This window comes from Psammomys obesus, unplaced genomic scaffold (genome assembly GCF_907164565.1).
Source record: "Psammomys obesus unplaced genomic scaffold, mPsaObe1.curated_primary_1811, whole genome shotgun sequence".
Classification (NCBI taxonomy): domain Eukaryota; kingdom Metazoa; phylum Chordata; class Mammalia; order Rodentia; family Muridae; genus Psammomys; species Psammomys obesus.
In genome coordinates, this window is record NW_026596057.1 from 13,095,515 (window position 1) to 13,117,125 (window position 21,611).

The 21,611-nt window shown below is 38.8% G+C and overlaps 2 protein-coding genes across 7 annotated transcripts in view; one reads left to right on the top strand and one right to left on the bottom strand.

The window, feature by feature from the left end:
• The window catches only part of Angptl1 (angiopoietin like 1), a 17,204-nt gene extending 4,683 nt beyond the window's left edge, over positions 1 to 12,521 (bottom strand). The window contains exons 1-3 of the mRNA XM_055624380.1: positions 12,230 to 12,521; positions 6,126 to 6,985; positions 322 to 515 (exon numbers count right to left, since the gene is read on the bottom strand). Of these exons, the coding sequence (XP_055480355.1) occupies positions 322 to 515; positions 6,126 to 6,945 (1,014 nt within the window). The 5' untranslated portion in view covers positions 6,946 to 6,985; positions 12,230 to 12,521. The remainder of the gene's footprint in view (positions 1 to 321; positions 516 to 6,125; positions 6,986 to 12,229) is intronic.
• Ralgps2 (Ral GEF with PH domain and SH3 binding motif 2) overlaps positions 1 to 21,611 on the top strand; it is a 126,114-nt gene that overhangs the window by 77,928 nt on the left and 26,575 nt on the right. For all 6 annotated transcript variants that reach the window (XM_055624376.1, XM_055624374.1, XM_055624379.1 and 3 more), the window contains exons 10-11: positions 17,358 to 17,495; positions 17,637 to 17,727. In XM_055624376.1, coding sequence (XP_055480351.1) covers positions 17,358 to 17,495; positions 17,637 to 17,727 — 229 coding nt within the window. The remainder of the gene's footprint in view (positions 1 to 17,357; positions 17,496 to 17,636; positions 17,728 to 21,611) is intronic.

Genomic DNA, 21,611 nt, shown 5'->3' on the forward strand with positions numbered 1-21,611 from the left:
TAGATAGATAGATAGATAGATAGATAGATAGATAGATAGATAGATAGATATTAAAGTCTCAAAGTGGAACTATCTTTGTAGAGCGCGTGTATGTATGTATAAGTTATCCAGACGCAAGAGAATTTTAAGGGGTATCCCTAGTTTTCTTTTCGCATTTTACCTGTGGCTGTACAGCTAGAGAGGAGAGTAGCCCTGTAGCTAGAAAATGAAAATCATGTGGATAGCTACATTTTTAACCGCGTGTCTCAGTCTGACTCGCATGGTCACTATTGCAAGGCCTGCTTGTGTCTACCCTCCCTGGGTCTGAACTGACTCGTTTACCTTATAGTTTTCCCAGTTTCTGAAGAAGTTGACAGAGCCATCTGTTCTTTTCTGAATAACAGTCCAACCCCCAGGATCCAAACTGTTCTCACACCAAAGCTGCATCAGTCCATTGCTGTTTTCAGGTTTAATCATGTAAATTCCACTGGCTGAATGCCCAGCTTCTTTTGCTTGCTGACAGTCTTTGAATGGTCCTGTAATTTAAATGTTGATTATTGAGAAATGTAAAAGATAAGCATGAAAAGTTATTAAACCAAGAGTCTTACCTTCATGTCCTCCTTACAGATTTTTATCTATACACAATGCTCTCTATAAGTTAAAGAAACTAAGAGATATATTAAAACTAAATGAAAGGCGACATCAGTTCCACTGTTCAAAGCATTAACTTGTTTCATTTCCCACTCTTCTCTGCTTTGTATTTTATAAATTTGGGTTCCTAAAACACAAAGTTTTGTATTGTCTTTTCTGTTAACAAATGTTATTAATACTGTGCTGTAAACACTGTAGTGTGTCTCATTGAAGGGGACTCTTAGGGAATGTGAGCTCTTCCTTCTTTGTTGCCTCTTGAAAATGGAGACACTTGTTCTTTAGACTTCATGTCTTAGTGTTTTAGCTGGGCATCAGTCAAGTTCATTTTCATTTTAAATAAAAAGAAATGAAAACTATATGTAAAAAGTGAGTGTCAGATTTTCTGTTCCATATTTTTCTATTTCATATGTAACTTTTTCAAAATTACCAGTGTCTATACTATAGATTACTAGTAAATAATAATCTGGAAAAAAATTTTTAAGTAACACCAGGTATTGCATATATGTTTTTTTTTACACTGTTTCATTGGCTTCTTTTTTCTCTTATTTTTCTCCTTATTTTTGTGTCCAGTATGAAGGCCTCAAGGATAATTGCTTTAAAATATTTTTTTTAACTCTAGTTTATGCATCCCCAGTTTGCTGAGGTTGTTATTTATTTTGAGATGGTATCTTACCGTATAGCCCAAATTGGCCTGGGACTTGTGGTGTAGTACAAGCTTGTCTTTAAAATCACAACCATCCTGTCTCCATCTCCCAGATGCTGGAAGTGCAGCCCTTGTTGCCATAACTGGCTTAACGTTTTTCTTTTTTTATTATTATTATAATTTTTTAATTTTTTTTATTCTTTATTAATTACACTTTATTCACTTTGTATCCCCCCTGTGGTTCCCTCCCTCCTCCTGACCCAACCCCTCCCTTCCTCCAACCCTCTGCACACATGCCCTTCCCCAAGTCCACTGATAAGGGAGGTCTTTCCCTCCTTCTGATCCTAGTCAATTAGGCCTCATCAGGAGTGGCTGCCTTGTCTTCTTCTGTGGTCTGGTAATGCTGCTTCCCCCTCAGGGGGAGGTAATTAAAGAGCAGGCCAATCAGTTCATGTCAGAGACAGTCCCTGTTCCTATTACAATGGAACCCACTTGGATACTGAACTGCCATGGGCTACATCTGTGCAAGGGTCTTAGGTTATCTCCATGCATAGTCCTTGGTTGGAGTATCAGTCTCAGTAAAGACCTCTGTGCTCAGATTTTTTGGTTCTGTTGCTCTCCTTGTGGAGTTCCTGTCCTCTCCAGATCATACTGCTTCCCACTTCTTTCATAAGATTGTAGCAGCCTTATTTGTAATAGCCAAGAGCTGGAAACAGCCCAGATGCCCCTCAGTGGAGGAATGGATACAGAAATTGTGGTACATCTACACAATGGAATATTACTCAGCAATGAAAAACAAGGAAATCATGAAACTTGCAGGTAAACGGTGGGATCTGGAAAGGATCATCCTGAGCAAGCTATCCCAGAAGCAGAAAGACGCACACGGTATATACTCACTCATATAATATAGGAAAAACCTACTAAAATCTGTACACCTAAAGAAACTAATCAAGAGGGAGGACTCTTGCTAAAATGTTCAATCCCTATCCAGAAAGGCAAAGAGGATGGACATCAGAAGAAGGAGAAAAGAGGGAACAAGTCAGGAGCCTGACACAGAGGACCTCTGAAAGGCTCTGCCCTGCAGACTACCATGCAGATGCTGAGGCTTATGGCCAACCTTTGAGCAGAGTGCAGGGAATCCTAGGAAGCGTTTTTCTTTTTAAGTCAGAAGTGGATTTGGGGGTTCTCAGTCAAGGTACTCGAAGGTTCCTCTTTCTTTTCCCTTTTTAGAGGTAGGCCTTGATCTCCAGATCCTCGTGCTGCAGCCTCTCAAGTGTTGGAACTGGGTATATGCACTGTGCTTCTCTCTGCTCAGAACACAGCAGCTACCTAACAGTCATAGTTAGCAGTGCTTGTCAGTCCATTTTCCCTTCTGTCCCTAATCTTCACGTGCAGGAGTAATGTACTAGATGTCTTCAGAGCTTCATTTAACACACGCATGCAGATTGAGACATTCGGGACAGCTAGTCAGAGATTAGTAAGACATGACTGAAAACCCTCAAGTTGTAAAAATTCATGCACAAAAAATAACAGAGTGCTTTGCATCCTGCTGCATTACATGTGGCACAAAACACTGTTACGGGGATAACCGCATGGGTACTGATGTCACCCCCTTTTCCTCTTCCTTAATCACACACAGACATACAAATGAAAGAATTTTTTAATTTAAAAGAATTACCTTTTCTGAATCTAGTACAGGCTAGACTATTTTCCAGGCCCAGAGATTCGGTGGTATGAGAGAGAAGTGATAAGAAAAGGTTAGTTCTGATACAGTGTGGCAAAGCATTTAGATGAGGTTTCAAGGGGAGCATAGCCGAGATTTGAGCAGGAGTTTGCTGTCTTCCTGTGTCTAAGCTGAGTAGAGTGAGTTAGGCTGTAGGGAGTTCAGGGGCCTCATGTAAGCCACATGGGGGCTGCATACTGAAGTGTATTTAGACTTAGACAGCTGTTGTAAGAGTCTATGTCTGAAATATAAATGACAGGATGATGTTTACAGTCTGTCAGGTGGGCCAGAAACTGCCCCAGTGCTTGATAGCCTTACTTTGAAAACGGTTCTGGAATTTCTAAAGTTAGCCACATTTTGTTCCTGAATTGATGCTTTTAAGCAAGTTAGGGTGTCTAAGGAACATACTTTATTTTAAATTCTTGTGTTAAGGCCTGGTGGTACTTAATGTCACATGAGGCACTTCACGGGCAGGGCACATAAATACTCCTTTCTAGATAGGCTCCATGCCCTGTGACTGCCCTCTCTGACTTCACAAGGGCACAGTGCGACGGTTCTCATTTTATGCAAATGCATACTTAAAAGTGCTCAGGATGGTGACAGCAGCCAGGCTAAGTAGCCCTCATCTAGAAGCCGGGACAGGAGTGTCCTGAATTGTGCCCATTGGATTTGAGACTAAACTTTGCTACTTAAAACCTTACTGCCAGCACTCAAAAATTTCAGATTTGGAGGCTCTGTAAAGATTTCTATATCAGGCAGGTTTTTTTTTTTGTTTGTTTGTTTTTTTAACCTGTGTTTGTTAAATACCAGAGAACTATGTATTTTTTTCCTGCTATTTAACAGCTGTTTAAATAAAGCCAGACATGGTGGCACACATCTGTAAACCCAGCATTCGGGAGATGGAGGGAGGTGGATCTCTGAGTTCAGGGCCAGCCTGAGCTATATAAAGTGAGTCCAGGACAGCCAGGGCTACACAGAGAAACCCTGTCTCGAAAAACAAAACAACAAAAAGATGTTTAAATAAATTGAAGAATTCTAGGTTATCTGAGTTCAGTTTTCATTCAATAACATTTCTAATACATGCAAATTTTTCTCTAACTTTACTAATCCATTCCATTTTTGAACAGTGAACTATGTGTTTACAGTTTAGATATCTGTAAGGCTTAATTGATACAAAACCTCAGAAAATTTTAGTTCAAATTACTTTCTAGAAGACATGGATAAAATTAGCACTTTTTCTCCTCTTGGTTATAGATTAAAACTGGAGCTAATGTTTACTTAAAATAAGAATTATCTCTATGCCTTAATTTTGACATTAAAGATTGGCTTCTTAGGACTGCTGTGTGCACACATGTTTCTCGCTCTCATGAGACACACTTTAGGGAACGGGGCATGCCAAGTCCTTGGCATGCACTTAATCCTATGAGTTTTTTTGTACTGTAGCTCAGTGTATGAAAAAAAAAAAAAAAAAAACTAGAACTGATGTTTTCATTCTGTAAAGCACTTTTTGGTTTGTTATAAATACATGCATCTTTATTTCTGCTAAAATTGATGATGCCATTGATTTAAATTTCAGGATCTACTTAGAAAACCCAACAGCAGTTGCTTCTATACTTCTATAATTGAAGCTATCATAGCTTAATAAAATACACCTCAAATATTTTAATCTATAAATTAGGTAGAAACTAGTATACTGATAAATCATGCCTTAAAGGATTAATGAAACATGTTTGAAAAGTCCACTGCATACTTTTGTGCATGTCTTTGAAAATTAATTTAATGATACTCTTAACACTTTTATTTTCATAAGTGTCTTTGAACTGATCACTTTCAGAGGCTCTGTGTTATCATCTAATGTTTAGTATCTACAGTTGAGATAACACTATCCATCTGCTAGAAATGAGCTTATAGTTTGGAATGCATTTTACTTAGATGGGCTGTGGGTACTTATAAAAATAATATAACTCAAGAAATGCATGCATTACAGCCAGTAGAGGTATTTGTGAATATAAACAACTACTTCAGGTCTATGGAGGTCAACGAGGGCTTCAAGAAGGACCTTCAGTTTGCAACATCCATTCATTCATTTGATCTCAACCATATCATTTGAATGAGCAGAAGTCACAGAATATTAGAAGAAAGTATGTGGATTTGCTTTATTGGAACAAGTTTTTATGAAGGAAACACATGAAAGGAAAATGAGAAAAATGAGACTTCCTTTTTGCAGAGAATTGATGGTGTATGTGTACTTTACAAACGAGGCTTATTGCCAGTGTAGAGTATATTGTGATGGAATAACTGTTGGTGGCAGTTAGCAGGCAGTTAGACGTTCTTGGCAGGAACCAGCATGGGTGCCAGGCAGTGCTGTTCACACTTTGTTAAACCCTGAGCCCCGTCCTAACACTGTTCCTCCCATTGCAGATGAGGAAAGTGAGGCGCGGGCACACCACAGCTGGTGACACTGTCTCTCTTCCGGCACTCCAGTGGGTTACTTGAGTCTAAGTCAGCTGTTTGGGCTCTGAATTCACGTGACTGTGTTTATGGGACACAAAAGTCTGTCAGTCTCACTTAGAGAAATTTGTCCTAAGAATATAATCTTGGGGAGATAAAGTTGTTTTTTTAAGATTAAACAAATACTGATTACCATTTTATAAGAGGAAAAGGAAGTGACTAAAATGTTTACGGTTTATTTCTGCTTATTAGGCTGTTTGGTGAACATTTTTAAAAAGATGCTTGGTATTCTTTAGATTTTTGTTAAGTAAAAGGAAAACGGCCAGAGCACAAGAGAAAGCAGAAAGGATTCTGCAGGGCAGGGAGGAGACCAGGCTGGCTGCAGGCTCAGGGTGCAGAGTGAGTTCCTTCATATCAGGTCATTCTCATTGATGGCAACCTCCATTGTAAGAATTGGGGTGGAAGAGTACTTTTTTCACAGAAAAAAAAAATTATAAGCACCTATAAACTTAGAGCAGGGAGAAGAGAGATATTCTAATATTACTTTTAAAATTGAAATTTTGATTAAACATGTATGATACCATCACACAAAGACAAGGTCTTACTAAGAGTATTGTTGCACTAATCATATACCGTGCTAGCTTCATTCTTCCCTTTGACCAGTAAATGATAACTTACCTTCATTGATGAAATTTATGGCTGGAATCTTGAATGGGCTTTTTGTGGGCACTGTTGCCACATCAGGTGATGGCAGTAAGTCTCTGGGGTAACCTGGGTCCCTCTGTATCTCATTGCCTCCCAGCAAACCAGGGGTGTACTGGTGGCTGTTAGGAATGTGTCGTGGTACCACCTGGACAAGAGGGGGAGACACATGGGTGTCCTGTCGAGAAAATATCCTCAAGCACTGCTCTTCCAGCACAGTGATGATCACAGACTGGTTATTGACGAGATCAGTCAAGGAAGCGTATTTCACCTCTAGTTCCCTGTACTTTGTTGCCATCTTCAGCATTTCTGTGGTGACATTGAGGATTTTGTTTTCCAGCTGGGAAAGTTCGAGTGAATTATCTCTTTTACGGATGATCTCATGTAAAAGTTGCATGTAGAGTTGAGTGACTCGTGAGTTCATGTTCCGGCTTTCCTTCCTCAGCAGCTTTACCTCATTTACAATGTTCCCATCTACATCTACCACCAACTGCAGGACATCTATCTCTCGTTTCTGCCTGGAAAGCACATCCTTGAGGTTCTCCAGGTCCATCCTGGTGATCATGTCTTTAATAGTGCCTGTATCTTGACCTTTGGTGTTGACACATATTGGCCCTGTTATTTTTTGTTCAGGTACCAAGAACGTGTATGAACATTTCTTTGCTTCCTCTTTACTCTCTGTGGCACGGGGATATCTCCTTTGGGTTAGTTTTTTAATTCTGACCTGTCCTCCTTTGCAGTGACCAATGCCTAGTAGGAAGAGTAGCACACTTAGGGTCCAAACAGAAGCCTTCATTTTGAAATGAAGTTGTACCGCGGTGTCTTTTGGAAAGCAACTGAGTGAAGAGAAAACGTAAAAAGAGTTAATTTACATACAGATCAAAATTAAATTGAGGTTTCATTTTATCCCTGCTAGAATGGCTGTTATTAAAAACATAGCAAATGCTGGCAAGGATGAGGGTAGAGGAACCAAATAGAAAGTAGAATAGCTACTTTGGGAATCATTACAGGGGTTCCTCAGACAACAACTAGAACTGCCGTGTGGTTGAGCCGTTCCCCTCCTAGAAATCTATCTGAAGACTCCTAAGTCAACTACAGAGATACTTGCTCATACTTGTTTATTGCAACATTATTCACTACAGCTAAATTATAGCCTAGGTGTCCATCAAGAGACAAACAAAGAAATGAACAAAGAAAATGGGGTGTATGTGTGTATATACACACACGGTTCAACTGTAAAGAACAAAATTAAGTCATATGAAGAAAAATAGATGGAATTGAGTCATTTTACTAAGGAAAAGAAGAGACCCAGAAAGGCAAATATCTTGTATTTTCTCTTATATATGGAACCTAGGTTTTATATAGACACATGATATTCACACATGACGTGAAAACAGGAAATTATGAAAATAGGGGTTATATGGGGAAAAGACTAAAGGAGATATGGGTCATGAATATGGTCAAAATATGTGATATACTTGAACAAAAATACTGTGAAACCTAGCGTTTGTACACTGAAAAAAAGCTAAAAACTTTAGAGCAGTAATGTAGAAACAAAGTTCTGTACTAGTTACTCTTATGTTGCTATGATAAAATACCATGAGCAGAAGCCCCTTATGGGAGAAAGAATGTATTTTGGTTTATACTTCCAGAGGGATAAGAATGGGTCATAGTGAAGAGGCGTGGTGGTGGAAACAGGAAGCTGAGAAGGCACCTCAGTAAAGATGGCGAACCAGGAGTAGGATGAGACTCTGAGATGTCCACCACCAGCAATGTCTCCCCACAGCATGGCCACACCTCCTGACCCTCCACAAACAGCACCACTGACTGGGGGCCACGTGTTGAAATACGTGATGGGCTGTGATGGGCAATTCTCATTCACACTCCCACAGCATTTGAGGGAACACTGAGTGATTGGTATTAGTAAATTCCGTTGAACTTGAATTCTTAGGCTCCCTGTTCCATCAGTATTTGATATTTAAAGATCAGATCCCATCTGCTGTAGTTCTGCCAGTTCCACCTGATGTAGCAGTTTTTGAAGAGGTTTTCATCAGAGCCCATCCTGTGAAAGGCACACTGCGGGTCCATCGGAGCTTTTAAGAGCCCTTTGAAGTGCCTTTTGGAAAAGTCATTCTCTCAAGACTAGGAAAACAGTGCGCCGTGTATGTGAGATATTAATTAAAGCTTTCCTTGGGTGACACTGTAGTCCCCAGGTGATCTTACTACTCAGTGTTTTAGATAAGATCAGTTAGTCAGTCTTTTGCAGTAAATACCATGACTTTTTGTTTTAAACCTACCAAGTCAAACATTTTAGACTAACAGGAAGTGAAGCAGTTTTTATATCATCTGCTTTTGGTACGGGAGACAGGTTTAAGAATGACAGGGTACTTAAGAGTCATTGTGGGTAATTGTGTTTCCTGAATCGAAGTTATGTATATGCTCTAAGCTTATAGGTGATTCAGCTGTTTTCTGTTAAGAAAGTCTTGTGGGTTGTAGTTTAGTTAAAAAAAAATTCTTATTTTCAACAAGCATCACCAAATGGAATATAAAGAGCTTTTTTGTACCCATGTGTGTGCTGAGGGCCAAACATACTAATATTAGAAACAGGTCTAGAACTTGGGTTCCTTGGCCCTCGGTCAGTATCTGTAGCAGCAAGAATTAAGCCAGAATGTGTGCCTGGACAGTGTCCTCTTGACTGTGGCAGATGAGAAGTACCTATTCTTTAGAATCCAACACTGGGACTCTTTCAAGAGCCTAGATCACTCTCCCTTTCTCTTTAGTTAACTCCCTGATGAGGAGAGCAGTTGAGTGAGGAAGGAATGGGAATGTATGTTCCTGTGATGAGGGTCATGAGCAAGCTACACCTGCAGCAGCTTGATGCTGTTTGCCGTTTGTAAGGCCAGCAGTGGGAACCCTCGAGGCCTTTCTTACATACTTTTCTTACATACTTTGCACCCTTGTTTCTTGATGTAAGAGGTCAGACCCCAGGTTGTTTATGAGTAGTACTGACAGCACAGCAGGAACACTATTCAATACCTAGTGGATCTTTGAGGAGACAGCACTGTCTTCGGCCCTTTATACACATTAAACTGTTCTTGTCATACCGAGTGAAACAGACGATTATTATAATCATTTCCACAGGAGTTGGTACCCCAAAGTGCCTTATCAATAGCCACACAGCTATGAAAAGGTAGAGCCAGAATTTGAACCCAGACAGTCTTCTGGTTGGGTTCATGCTTTTAATTAATCACCTCATTATACGTCTCCGCTTTCTAAACTACTTTCTCTCAGAGGGCATTCTTTGTAGCACTGTGAGCTAAAAGTGGTGTATTAGTTAGAAAGAATAAGTCCCAGAGAACCGAAAACATTCCTGTGGGGTTCAGGTGCTAGCCCCAGGACTGTGTACTCTGGTACCTGTAATGGCAAAGGGTGTCTTGGCATGTACATCTTGTAGATTTTTTCCTGGCCTGTTCCTTTGTCATGCAAAAGTACATGCAGGTCGTTCTTCTGCAGTCTAGGTTGTTTCTACAACCCTTTACTTTGTTGTCATTCCTTTCTGCCCATATGTGTTCTATCAGTTTGTGTTTATGTAATCTAACTTAGAACTACCCACCCCCAACACACGCACGTACACACACTCACATTCTTTGTGGAACACAAGCTTTTCAGCTGATGTAAAAACTGCTGCCAGTTGCACTCTCCTTAGTTGGTGTGTCCAGTTTAGTTGAGTGTTCAAAGAGGAGAGATAATAAATGAGCAAAGCCTGGGAAGTTGGGGAGTTATTTGGTGAAGTAATAGCATTTACATCAAAGCCTTCTGTTGCTGGCTGGTGGCAGAAGGACACAAGTGGAGGTTTAGTTTCTGTTTTGTACTGTGGCTTCTGACACTAGGAAACATAATCCAGAGGAGCCATCGTTTATTACAGAACATCTTTTACTCTCCAAGAGTCACCTGTACTAAAACTGGTGACAGCTTTGGAGTTGTATTTGTAGGAAATTCTTGGAATTTAACTGTAATTTTATTTAAAAACAAAACAGAGAACAGTAAAAATAAAATAAAATAGAAGCCATTAGCCTCTGCACAAGTATGTATAATTTCCTTATATCATTTCAATAATAGGACAGAAATTCTTTGACTCATAAAATTATTTAAATATTTTCTAGAATGAAAGAAGTTACCAAAACAAGAAAATTTTAAATTAAAAACATGGAGAGTTTTGGGGTATTTTGTTCTACACAGTCTTGCATCACTATGGTCAGAAAGTCAGTCATAAGATTTAAAATTACATTAAAAGCTCTTTCTGGTTGTGATATTTGTTTTATGCTTCTTTGTCACAGTAATGATGAGTTCATTGTCCCTTAAATCAGGGTTAGGAGACACATTTTTTAAAGCATACATCATGAGCAAAGAACGGATTTTTAAATTTTGTTTACTATTACATTGTCTAAAAGTAGTCCCTTATTTAATGTTTCCCACACATGTTCAGCTTTAAAAGTGAAAGATCCATAAATCTGTGTTACCTCGTAAAACCTTTCTATTTATGTTAAGTTTTTCCTAGGTCCCAAGAGAATGTTAAAAATTAGTTATAGTACACTGAAGCTTAAATTGCACATTTGCCTGGTGATTTTTAGAAAAGAAAAAAAAATCTATGCAGTTGTATTCATTTTGTTAGTAGTATTTCTCTTCAGAGTTGCTCTGTTGTCAGCTATAAGGAAAATAAAAGCTTGGCTTTGCTTCCTTTGGCTATGCCCCATACTGAGAGTAGCTGGAGGCAGTGAAGTTAGCTGAGAAGCGCTGACCGACCAGGTGGACAGAGACCTTCCTGGTTGTCTCTGTGTTTGAGGAACTGACCTGAGAATACCTCTGGAAATGTTTGCAAAATGAACGAATCATTATCTGTGAATTATACACACATTGTGTTAAATGCTTGCTTAAGGCATTAGAAGACCTGAGGACAAATGAGATCCTGCTTTTAAAAATCATGGCAAACAGCAACAGAGATGACAGATGACTTGGAAATTTTATCAGACTCGTCTGAAAAATAATTATTTAACCAAGCTCAGAATTGAGAGTTTTAATGTTTCAGCAAAGCTGAAAAAACAAAATCTGAACATTAACCTCGTTTGTTTGTTGACAGTTCTTTTCACTAAAGATAAAGGTCAGGGAATCCACCCAGCATAAAGGCTTGGCTGCCTTTTGGTGATCAAGCTTACTATCGATGAGGAGTAATTTCGTAATTCTCATGATCAGCAGAGCCCCCACTGATAGAATGCTGAGGGCACATGCCTACCTCTTAGTATAGTTAATTACCAAGATTGTTTTTAAAACAGGCTTTTGGCCTTTCAGTTTTTTCTTAAGTAGTAACACCATCTGAGTTCATATTGTTAGTCCTGATGACCCTAATACTTCTCTCAATCCTACCTTGAAGGAAGTTTTAATTGTGTCAATATTTACTTTTCAAGTAATTCCGGTTAGAAGCAGTTTTAATCTGTTTCTAAAGTGAAATTTCTGTTGTAAATAAACTTAGGAAAGTCTCTAAAATGATGAATCTTAACAAGAAATACCATAGATTAACTTAAACCCTCACAAGAGTTCTGTTGTGTTGTAAGATTTTCTTGCGACCATGCAGCTGCATGGCTCTGCCTTGTAGCCATGCTTTGAGAATCCTAATGGTTGATGTGCATTCTTACACACAGGACATCCTTCAGAAGAGAACCTGGCCAGCTCACAGTTGCTTTCTTTAGTTTGCATCCTTTGCTGTTGGTTGTTGTGCTGTATAAGCCTTAGGCATTTAATGAGTTACTTGTAGAACTTTCTGGTGTCACTGAAGTATTTGTTCTCAGAACCCAGCGTGTGTATCAGTCTGTAGTCACACACTAGCTTGGACCTTAAACAATGCATTAACCATCCTGAAGTACTTAGCGACTAGTTTTTACAGAAAAGTACAAAAACAAAACCTTCAGATACAAATCAGCAGCGTCTTCTAAAGCTCCCTGGTAGATCTCATACTTTCTAGTACAAAGGAAAATTATGCATTTGACATAGAATTTTTAATAAATGTAAAAGAAATATTAAAATACCTTTGGTGTCTGTTGAAAAGTGAATCCGGAAACGTGCGTCCTTACCCTTGCTTTCTAAAAGATCAGTGTAGTTTATTCGCCTTTGACTTCAGTGGCAACTGCATTTTTGTTTCTGACTGTTGAGTCCAAACAGTAAGGAACTCCTTTTTATAGCACTAATCAGCTGGGTTGACAGGTCACCTGTGGAATTTGGAGCTGTCTGTGGACTTTCTCTAATCCAGCAGAGAATGCATTCTGAGCGTGCCGTCTGCGGCATGGATAGGTGCAGTAACCAGCCGCAGCTGACAGACTGTCCGCGAGTGAGTATCCCGAAGTGTGATTCCCAGTCTGGGTAGACTCAAGTTCAGCCCACATATTACGTCATTAGAAAAGGGCTGCAGCCTGAGGAGGGGGTGGGAACCTCCTCCATAGGATTTCCTCTCTGTAGCCCTACATGGGGAGGGGGAGCTGGATCAGCGGGAGGTTGAATAGCTCTGAACAAGGAGAGATTGTGTGCAGGTTGAAGGAAGGGCACCATCTGGAAACAGACTATCATAGTTCAGCAGGCAATTATAAAATAAACATTTTAGTCTGCCTGCCACGGAGCTTTTGAGTTGTAAAAAACTAGTATTCCATTTTAAAAGTAGCTGCAAGCTGTAAGTTGGTATGCTTTCACCAGAAGCAGCCACCTAACCGTAGAGTTTTGACAGCCTCAGGGAACGGTTAAACATTGTATTCTAACATTGCTGTTTTAGACGGTTTTAAACCTTCAAGAAATTGTAAGGAAATGTGTAATGTTTCTTAAAAGAAAACTGCTTTTCTATCTGGGTCTTTAATCCCAGCACTCAGCAGGCAGAGGCAATCAGATCCCTATGAATCTGCAGTGAGCTTCAAGCCAGCCCAGGCAAGCCAGTGAATGTGGACTCAAAAAGAGAAAGAAAAAGCCATACATACTTCTGAGGGAGAGTGCTTGTCCAGCACAAGAAGGCCAGGGTCCAGTCCTGCACTGCAAACACAGTCACAGAAAATAAGTAACGCAGAGTGATTAGGTAGGAGATAAAGACCAGATGTTTACATTTTTACAAGAGGTCGTGATCTTGGCCAAATAATTTTCAATACTATGATATAGGTATTTTGTTTTTGCTGATTTTAAGGCATCTGTATTTAATGGTAAATACACCTAAGAATACATTTTGATTTCTGTTTTATTTCAACACTGTTTTCAAGTACTTATTTACCTTTTGTGTATTGGCATTCATGTAAAAGAGCACATAATGATCCAAATGCAAGTCCGAACAACGAACTCAAAGCTCTAAAACACTACGATTTTATACAGTTAAGAGCAAGACAGAATCAAGGATGCCCTACTCAGCTTTAGCATAATTGAGGCAGAAGTAACTTTTTGAACTCATGGTGCAGATAATGTGCACTTAAAAATAAACACTTTGTTCTTCACAAATTTTACCTTTTTATGGTTGATGATAAGAAACATGATTCTTAAATATTGTATATTTTGTATATAAAATATCCTTAGCATTTCTAAGTCATTTGATTTTCAAATAAATCCATTATCACCATTTTAAGTAGCACAGACACTGAGTCACAAATTACCATACATAGAAGGTAATGTGCCAAATGCAGTGTTAGGTAGGGGACTAGAGCACGGTGCAGTGTATAAAAGTGGCTGTATAAAAGGTGGAATCTTAGTCATCCTGTTACAGAAAGATGCAGAAGGCTGTAAGTGGACCCTGCTTTATCAGCAGTGGTGCTGGTAAGCGTGTTTCATGAACCTAACAGAAAGTCAAAAAGTAGGGCATCTTTAGGCAGTGATCTGATTGGCCCTTATTTTACATGTACTGTAGGAATTTCAAGAAATCGGAAGCTTTTTTGACCAGTTACTCATCATAAGTGCTTGTTTGTGTCGTTTTGTTTTGTGTTTTAATCTCTGCATAGGGAAATAGAAATTTCTAATCTCTCAAGAGCCTAAGAAAGAAAGAGGCCGTTCTCTGCCAGTCTGAGTGTAATTGTAAAGTTGGTGTCTCTGGCATCATTTTTGGTGAGACTGCAGGGTAGTGTGGGCTCAATTTTCCTAAGTGAGAATTACAGAATTTCGGTACCCAGATTAGACTGTTACTTCTAGTTCATGCTATGTTTAACAATGATACTATAAATACAATAAATACTGTAAATGGCTGTGCCTTGACTAAGATTGTGCTATGAACTGATAGTCTAGAAAGGCAGAGAGGTTGTGTGTGTGTTTGCCTTGTTTATACAATAGGTGCTTTAATTTGGGACAGTTCTACCCCTTCAGTGTCAGTAAGTGACCGAAGGTTATGTCGTTAAAGAATAATAAAAGCTGTAACAAATGTGAGTGCCCAGTGCTGAACCTTACAGTGGGTTGCATACTTCCTGAATCTCCCAGAGTACTTGCAAGATAATTCTGAACAGCAACAGGGAAGCAAAACCATGCCAGATGCACAGTGTCTCCCCGTGATCTGAGAAGTACGCTGCTTTGGGCTGGGATGACAGAGAACCCTCTAATTCCAGATACTGTGGCTCTGCTGAGATGAATTATTTGTTTCAGGCATTCTCATTCTTGCGAATATCTGTGCTTTGTTTTGTTTTTCATGTTTTTGATAATTTTGAGAACTTGTGAAAGAAGCTTCTCACTTAGAGCTTGCCAGGTCCTTTTAGTATTTCCCTCACCCCTATGGCCAAAACAATAGCCACATAAAAACTAGCAGTGCTATAAAAATACATGTATCTCATTTTCAGTCTGGTCTTAAAACCCTGCATTTTAGTTGAGAGCAAGGCAGAATGCAATCTATTCATAAACACTTTCCACTGCTTGTATATCTTCACATAAAATCTTTGAAACATTTCAAATTTTAAAAAAACTAATTTTCATGAGAAAACCATCTTTGCAGTTATCAAATGTCAGCTTTTGGAAATGTAAACTAAATTTGTAAAACTATTCTTGCTAATGTTTCATGTTATATATTTGGTTATAAAAATCTTAAAAATGGTATTTCAATATTTCAGTGCTTTTTTTTTTTTAAAGGAGAGATAACAGCAGTAATAGAAAAAAGCTGATCTAGTCATTACCTAATTCTCAACTGACTTAACCTTATTATTGGAACTTCAATTAATTTATAGCTGCCACATTTACAGAGAAACTCTGATTAAAAGCAAACTGCTTTTGTGTTGTGAACAGTGTTCATTTATTAGTTCATGTATGATATTTGGGTAGGGTTGTCAAACTTAGGAAAACTATTATAGCTTCATTCAATTAAACTTAAATTTTATATGACATTCCTGTTAGACACGTACAGCTTGCTCAATAAAATTGTCTGGATGTAAAGTGAAAATTTGCTTTTCAGTTTTACATTAAAATTTCTTCAAAAGAGTTTTGGAAAAGATTACTTGTAGTATCAACTATAACGGTGTATTAGGGTTTTTCCTCTTTTTCACATTAAGTAATCTATATTTAAGACTTTTTGATAGAGTCAGTTTCTAGCCTGTGGTTAATTTGATGGTCATGATGGATGTGTCAGCTGTTCAAATTTATGTGCTGAAGAATTTATTTAAAGATTAATAATAAAAAAAAAAAAAGGACTTAACTCCTAAATAGATTTTTATTTGAGCTCTTCACGGGAAAAAAATGTTTAGGGTGAATTACTTGAATACCATAAAAACCAGACTTGATTGGGGGTGGGAGGAAACAAAGGAGAAAAGAGTTAGTGAGTGCACAGGGGTGAGTAAGCAGGTTAGCCAGGCTTTTATGTTGTGTTAAGCTCCACCTCCTGTCCAAACATCATTCTTAGAGAACAAAAAAGAACAACTACAAAAATTAGTTCATAGTCTTTTTTATTTTATTTCTATTTGATTTTTTTTCTTGGTTTTCGAGACAGGGTTTCTCTCTGTGTACCTTTGGCTGTCTTGGAACTCAATTTATAGACCAGGCTAGTCTTGAACTCACAGAGATCCACCTGCCTCTGCCTCCCAGGTGCTGGGATTAAAGGCATTCACCACCCCATCCAGCAAGTTCATAATCTTGAACAAATAAGATATGAGAAAACTCAAAGCATTCATGCAGTCGTGAATGTTTGTTAAGTTAATGGTATCAATAACATCAGCTTGTGATAGGACACAGTTGGTAAAGGTAAGGATTCGAGAGTAGCCCCTGGGGCCTGGCTGTCCCTGACAAGTCTCAAGAGTGGTGGCTGTGTTGTTTTCATAACTGTAGATTTCAGGTTCTTCTCTGAAAACATCCTAGATAGTTCCTACATTTCTTATATGGGGACTTATATGGAAACTAAAGAATAACTGACGCTTAGCTAGACATAAAAGGTAAAGGATTTGAATTAACAGACTTGTATATTAAAAGTAGTTGAATAAAGAAAGTGGCCAACAGGAGAACCAGGGTCTTTTTAGAAAGCAGGGCTGTGTGTCCTGGTGGGTTATGTCCCTCCCTAGTGACAGTGTGCTTTTACATTCCACATGGGTGTGTCTCTTGGGAAATATTTTTGAAGCCGTAGCTTCCCGTGTTCAGGACGAATATGACCAAGCTTTGAGAAATATGTCATTCCTAACTGATCACAGAAAACATGACGTTGGTTAGGAAGTCAACTTGAGTTTGTAATCACAAAAATGATTTCAGAAACCGAGCTGCTGGTCTTTAAAACAGATAATTCACTTGCACCTGCTAGATTAAAACACTCTTTATAGTTGAGGCTGTGAGCTGAAAGCAAGGCTATGAGGCTAATGTTAACTTCCCTATAGAAGGCCTTGGCTGTGTTGACTCAGGGGGTTTCCTTAGATAAAACAAAAACTGGAAAGTGGGTAGTGTTTGAATTGATGTGACTGCTGAGTTTTAGAGAATAAAATGACCCCTGCCAGTTCAAGAACTCTGCCTTTTGCCCTTTGATTGATTAATCTGTACGTGAAAACAACACGGGAGACTTTACAAGGAACTTAGGTTTGTATGGCTTGACCCCAACTCTAGAGGTCTCAATCCCAAGAGATCGTGGTACTATATTAATAATGTACTCTGAATAAGACGTGCTGGAAAGCATTTGCAGATTGGGTTTTCTTCCCTCTTCGAGTCATCCAAACTGCACTAGGAGTCACTTGTCTGCTTTTGTTCCAGGTATCTATTTGTCAGACCTGACTTACATTGACTCGGCATACCCATCCACGGGCAGCATTCTAGAAAATGAGCAAAGATCAAATTTGATGAATAACATTCTTCGAATAATTTCTGATTTACAGCAGTCCTGTGAATATGGTGAGTTAAAGAATATCTTTTTTGGCGTTAGTTTCAGCTTGGGTGCCACAAGGCCTTAGCTACCCTTAGTTCTATTTCTCTCCTTAAGTTTCTTGTTACTCTGCACTTTACTGGAATAATCATTTGTCATCTTTTGCCTAGATATTCCCATGTTGCCTCATGTCCAAAAATACCTGAACTCCGTTCAGTATATAGAAGAACTACAAAAGTTTGTGGAAGACGATAATTACAAGTAGGTCCATCTTCACATTTGCTACTTTATGTAGTTCTCCACTTTTGAGTCTCAACCCTTTCATCCAGCTTTTACACATCTAAAGTTCCCAGCCAGTGATCCATTAAGGGTGATTACATGTGTTTCTTTTAATCACATGATAGGATTCAACCAGTATACAAATGCTTCAGCTTTTTCTTAGTGCAGCTTTTGAGTCAGCAAATGCTCAGCAGGTAAAGGCACTTGAGGGCAAGCCTAACTGTGGCCTTGATTCTGGGGCCTGCAAGGTGAAAGGTCAGAATCAGCTTGTATAATATCCTCCCCACAAAAAAACTAAATACATATTAAAATACATTTTAACATTCTTAAGCTGTAGAGAACAGAGATTTAAACAAAAAGTAAGTTTTTTTGTGTGTGTACTTGAACTCTTTTCCTAAGGAAATTTATATGTCTGTAATTATGCCATTTACAAAATACAAAAATTATTCCTTCTTATGTGGTTATTTTTAGACTCATCTTTGAAAATCAAAAGTTTCCATGGCTTGAGAGACTAAGCTTCTCATGTCTGAGTTGTTACGGTACCACTGTGGCACCATATTTAATCTATATCATTTAGTCCGTTACTCAGGACTCTAAAGCTGGTAACCCCTTCTGGTTCTCAGCAGCCTCACTTCACATCCCAGCTGCTGGATAGAGAGGATGGTGCCTCTTTTTTTTCTTTAATTTTTTTTTTAATAATTACAGTTTATTCACTTTGTATCCGGTCTCATCAGGAGTGGCTGCATTGTCTTCCTCTGTGGACTGGTAAAGTTGCTTTCCCCTCAGGAGGAGGTGATCAAAGAGCCAGCCACTGAGTTCATGTCAGAGATGGTCCCTGGTCCTATTATTGTGAAACCCTCTTGGATACTCAGAGCTGCCTTGGGCTGCTTCTGTGTAGGGGGTCTAAGTTATCTCCATGCGTGGTCCTTCTTTGAGTATCAGTTTCAGAAAAGACCCTGTTCCCAGATTTTTTGGTTCTCTTTCCTTGTGCAGCTTCTGTTCCCTCCAGGTCTTTCTATCTCCTCCTTCTTTCATAAGATTCCCTGCACTCTGCCTAAAGTTTGGCTATGAGTCTCAGCATCTGTTTTGATACCTTTCTGAATGAAGATTGAGCATCTTACCCAGGGTCCTCCTTGATTAGCTTCCTTAGGTGTACAGATTTTGGTATGATTATCCTATATTATATGTCTAATATCCACTTACAAGTGAATACATACCATGTGTGTCTTTCTTCTGGGATACCTCAGGATGATCTTTTCTAGTTCCCACCGTTTACAAATTTCATGATTTCTTTGTTTTTAATTGCTGAGTAATATTCCATTCTGTAAATATACCAAAATTTCTGTATCCATTCCTCAACTGAGGGACATCTAGGTTGTTTTCAGCTTCTGGCTATTACAAATTAAGCTGCTACAAACATGGTTGAGCAAGTGTCTTTGTTGTATACTTGAGCGTCTTTTGGATATATGCTAGGAGTGGTACAGCTTGATCTTGAAATAGTACTTGATCTTGAAGTATGAGAAAGCGCCAGATTGATTTCCAAAGTGATTGTACAAGTTTACATTCCCACCAACAATGGAGTAGGGTTCCTCTTTCTCCACATCCTCTCCAGCATGTGTTGTCACTTGAGTTTTTGATCTTAGCCATTCTGATGGGTGTAAGGTGAAATCTCTGGGTCATTTTGATTTGCATTTCCCTAATGACCAAGGATGAGCGTTTCTTTAAGTGTTTCTCTGCCATTCAAAGTTCCTCTATCGAGAATTCTCTTTTTAGCTCTGTACCCTATTTTTTAATTGGGTTACTTGATTTGTTGCTGTTTAACTTCTTGAGTTCTTTATATATTCTGGATATTAGTCCTCTGTCAGATATAGGGTTGGTGAAGATCCTTTCCCAGTCTGTAGGCTGTCACTTTGTTCTGACAACAGTGTCCTTTGCTTTACAAGAAGGATTTCAGTTTCATGAGGTCCCATTTATTGATTGTTGCTCCTAGAGCCTATGCTGTAGGGTTTTTGTTCAGGAAGTTGTCTCCTGTGCCAATGAGTTCAAGGCTCTTCCCCACTTTTTCTTCTAACAGATTTAGTGTGTCAGGTTTTATATTGAGGTCTTTGGTCCACTTGGATTTTAGTTTTGTGCAGGATGATAAGTATGGATCTATTTTCATTTTTCTACATGAAGACATCCAGTTAGTCTAGCACCAATTGTTGAAGATGCTATCTTTTTTCCATTGTATGGTTTTGGCATCTTTGTAAAAAATCAGGTGTCCATAAGTGTGTGATTTTGTTTCCGGGTCTTCTATTTGAGTCCATTGATCCACCATTCTGTTTCTATGCCAGTACCATGCAGTTTTTATTACTGTTGCTCTATAATACAGCTTGAGATCAGGGATGGAGATTCCTCCAGCAGATCTTTTATTATAGAGGATTGTTTTAACAATTCTGGGTTTCTTGATAATCCATATGAAGTTGAGAATTTTTCTTGCAAAGTCCGTAAAGAATTCTGTTGGTAATTTGATGGGAATTGCATTGAATCTGTAGATTGCTTTTGGTCAGCTGGCCATTTTTACCATGTTCCTGCCAAGCCATGAACATGGAAGATCTTTCCATTTTCTAATATCTTCTTCTAATTCTTTCTTCAGAGACTGAAAGTTTTTTTCATACAAGTCTTTGACTTGCTTGGTTAGAGTCACACCAAGGTACTTTATGTCTTTTTCTTTTAGTTTAACTTGTTGATTTTTTTTCCTTTGCTTTCTTTATCTGTGGATTGTTTTCTGAAAAGTGGTAAATTATTTTCTTCTGATATTAAATATATTAAGCTCTGAAAAATGTTTAGGTTTACTTTTGTTATGTGTGTGCGTGCACAATACGTGCTGGTGCTTGAGAAGGTGGTGGGCCTCCGTGTGGGTGCTGGGAATTGAACCCAGGTCTTTTGCAAAAACAAGTGCTCTTACCACTGAGCCAACTCTCTAGCCCCCTGAAAAAATTTTAATATATCTAAAAATTGAGTTGTTGGCTCTTTATTTCCTGTGCCTTCAGTTGCTGATACAGAATTTATGTTTGATAAACACCTTTTTGTCCAAGGGCAGTAAGAGCAACTATCTTAATGACCTAAAATCTCAAGATACAAGTACCTATTAAAATATCTCTTCTGGCCAAAGAAACTTACTAATGTTAAAAGAGTTAAAGTATAAAAATAAAAAAAAAAAAAGAGTTTAAGTATTGTGTACAAGAGTAGTCTAAGTGAAACCCACACAGTTACAGAAAATGAGATACTTTTATCGACCTTAGCAAGATTGTGGTGGAGTTTTTTGGTTTTGTTTTTTTATAATTAAAGCAAACTCTTTTGTTTTCTGAGACAGGGTCACTCTATGTGGCTCTGGCTGTCCTGGAACTCACAAAGATCCACCTGCCTCTGCCTCCCGAGTACTGGAGTCAAAGGCAGCACCAACCATTCCTAGCTTAATGCTGACTTCATTTTACTGAAAGATACAGACTCAGGTGGACTCAGCTGCTTGCACAGTGACACTTGACAGCGCTTCATTTGTGTAGGCAGGCCTGTGCGCCAAACTGATTTTGTTTTCATTAGTGGTCAGAACCAGAGCAACCTTAGAAGGTGTTGATTATGCTTTTGCCAGTTTCTTGGATTAAAAAGTAAGGTATTGTGCTTGTCCTCAAAGAGCTCAATCTGATACAAGGCACATGTGTGCCTGATACTTGTGGAGGTCAAAAGAGGCGTCTGATTCCTTACACCTGGAAGGTTGTGCATTTCGGTGTGGGTGCTGGGAATCTAGCCGGGTCCTAGAAGAGCAGCCGGTGCACTTAACCACTGAGCCATCTCTGCAGCTACTTAGTAACTAGTAAAAATTACAG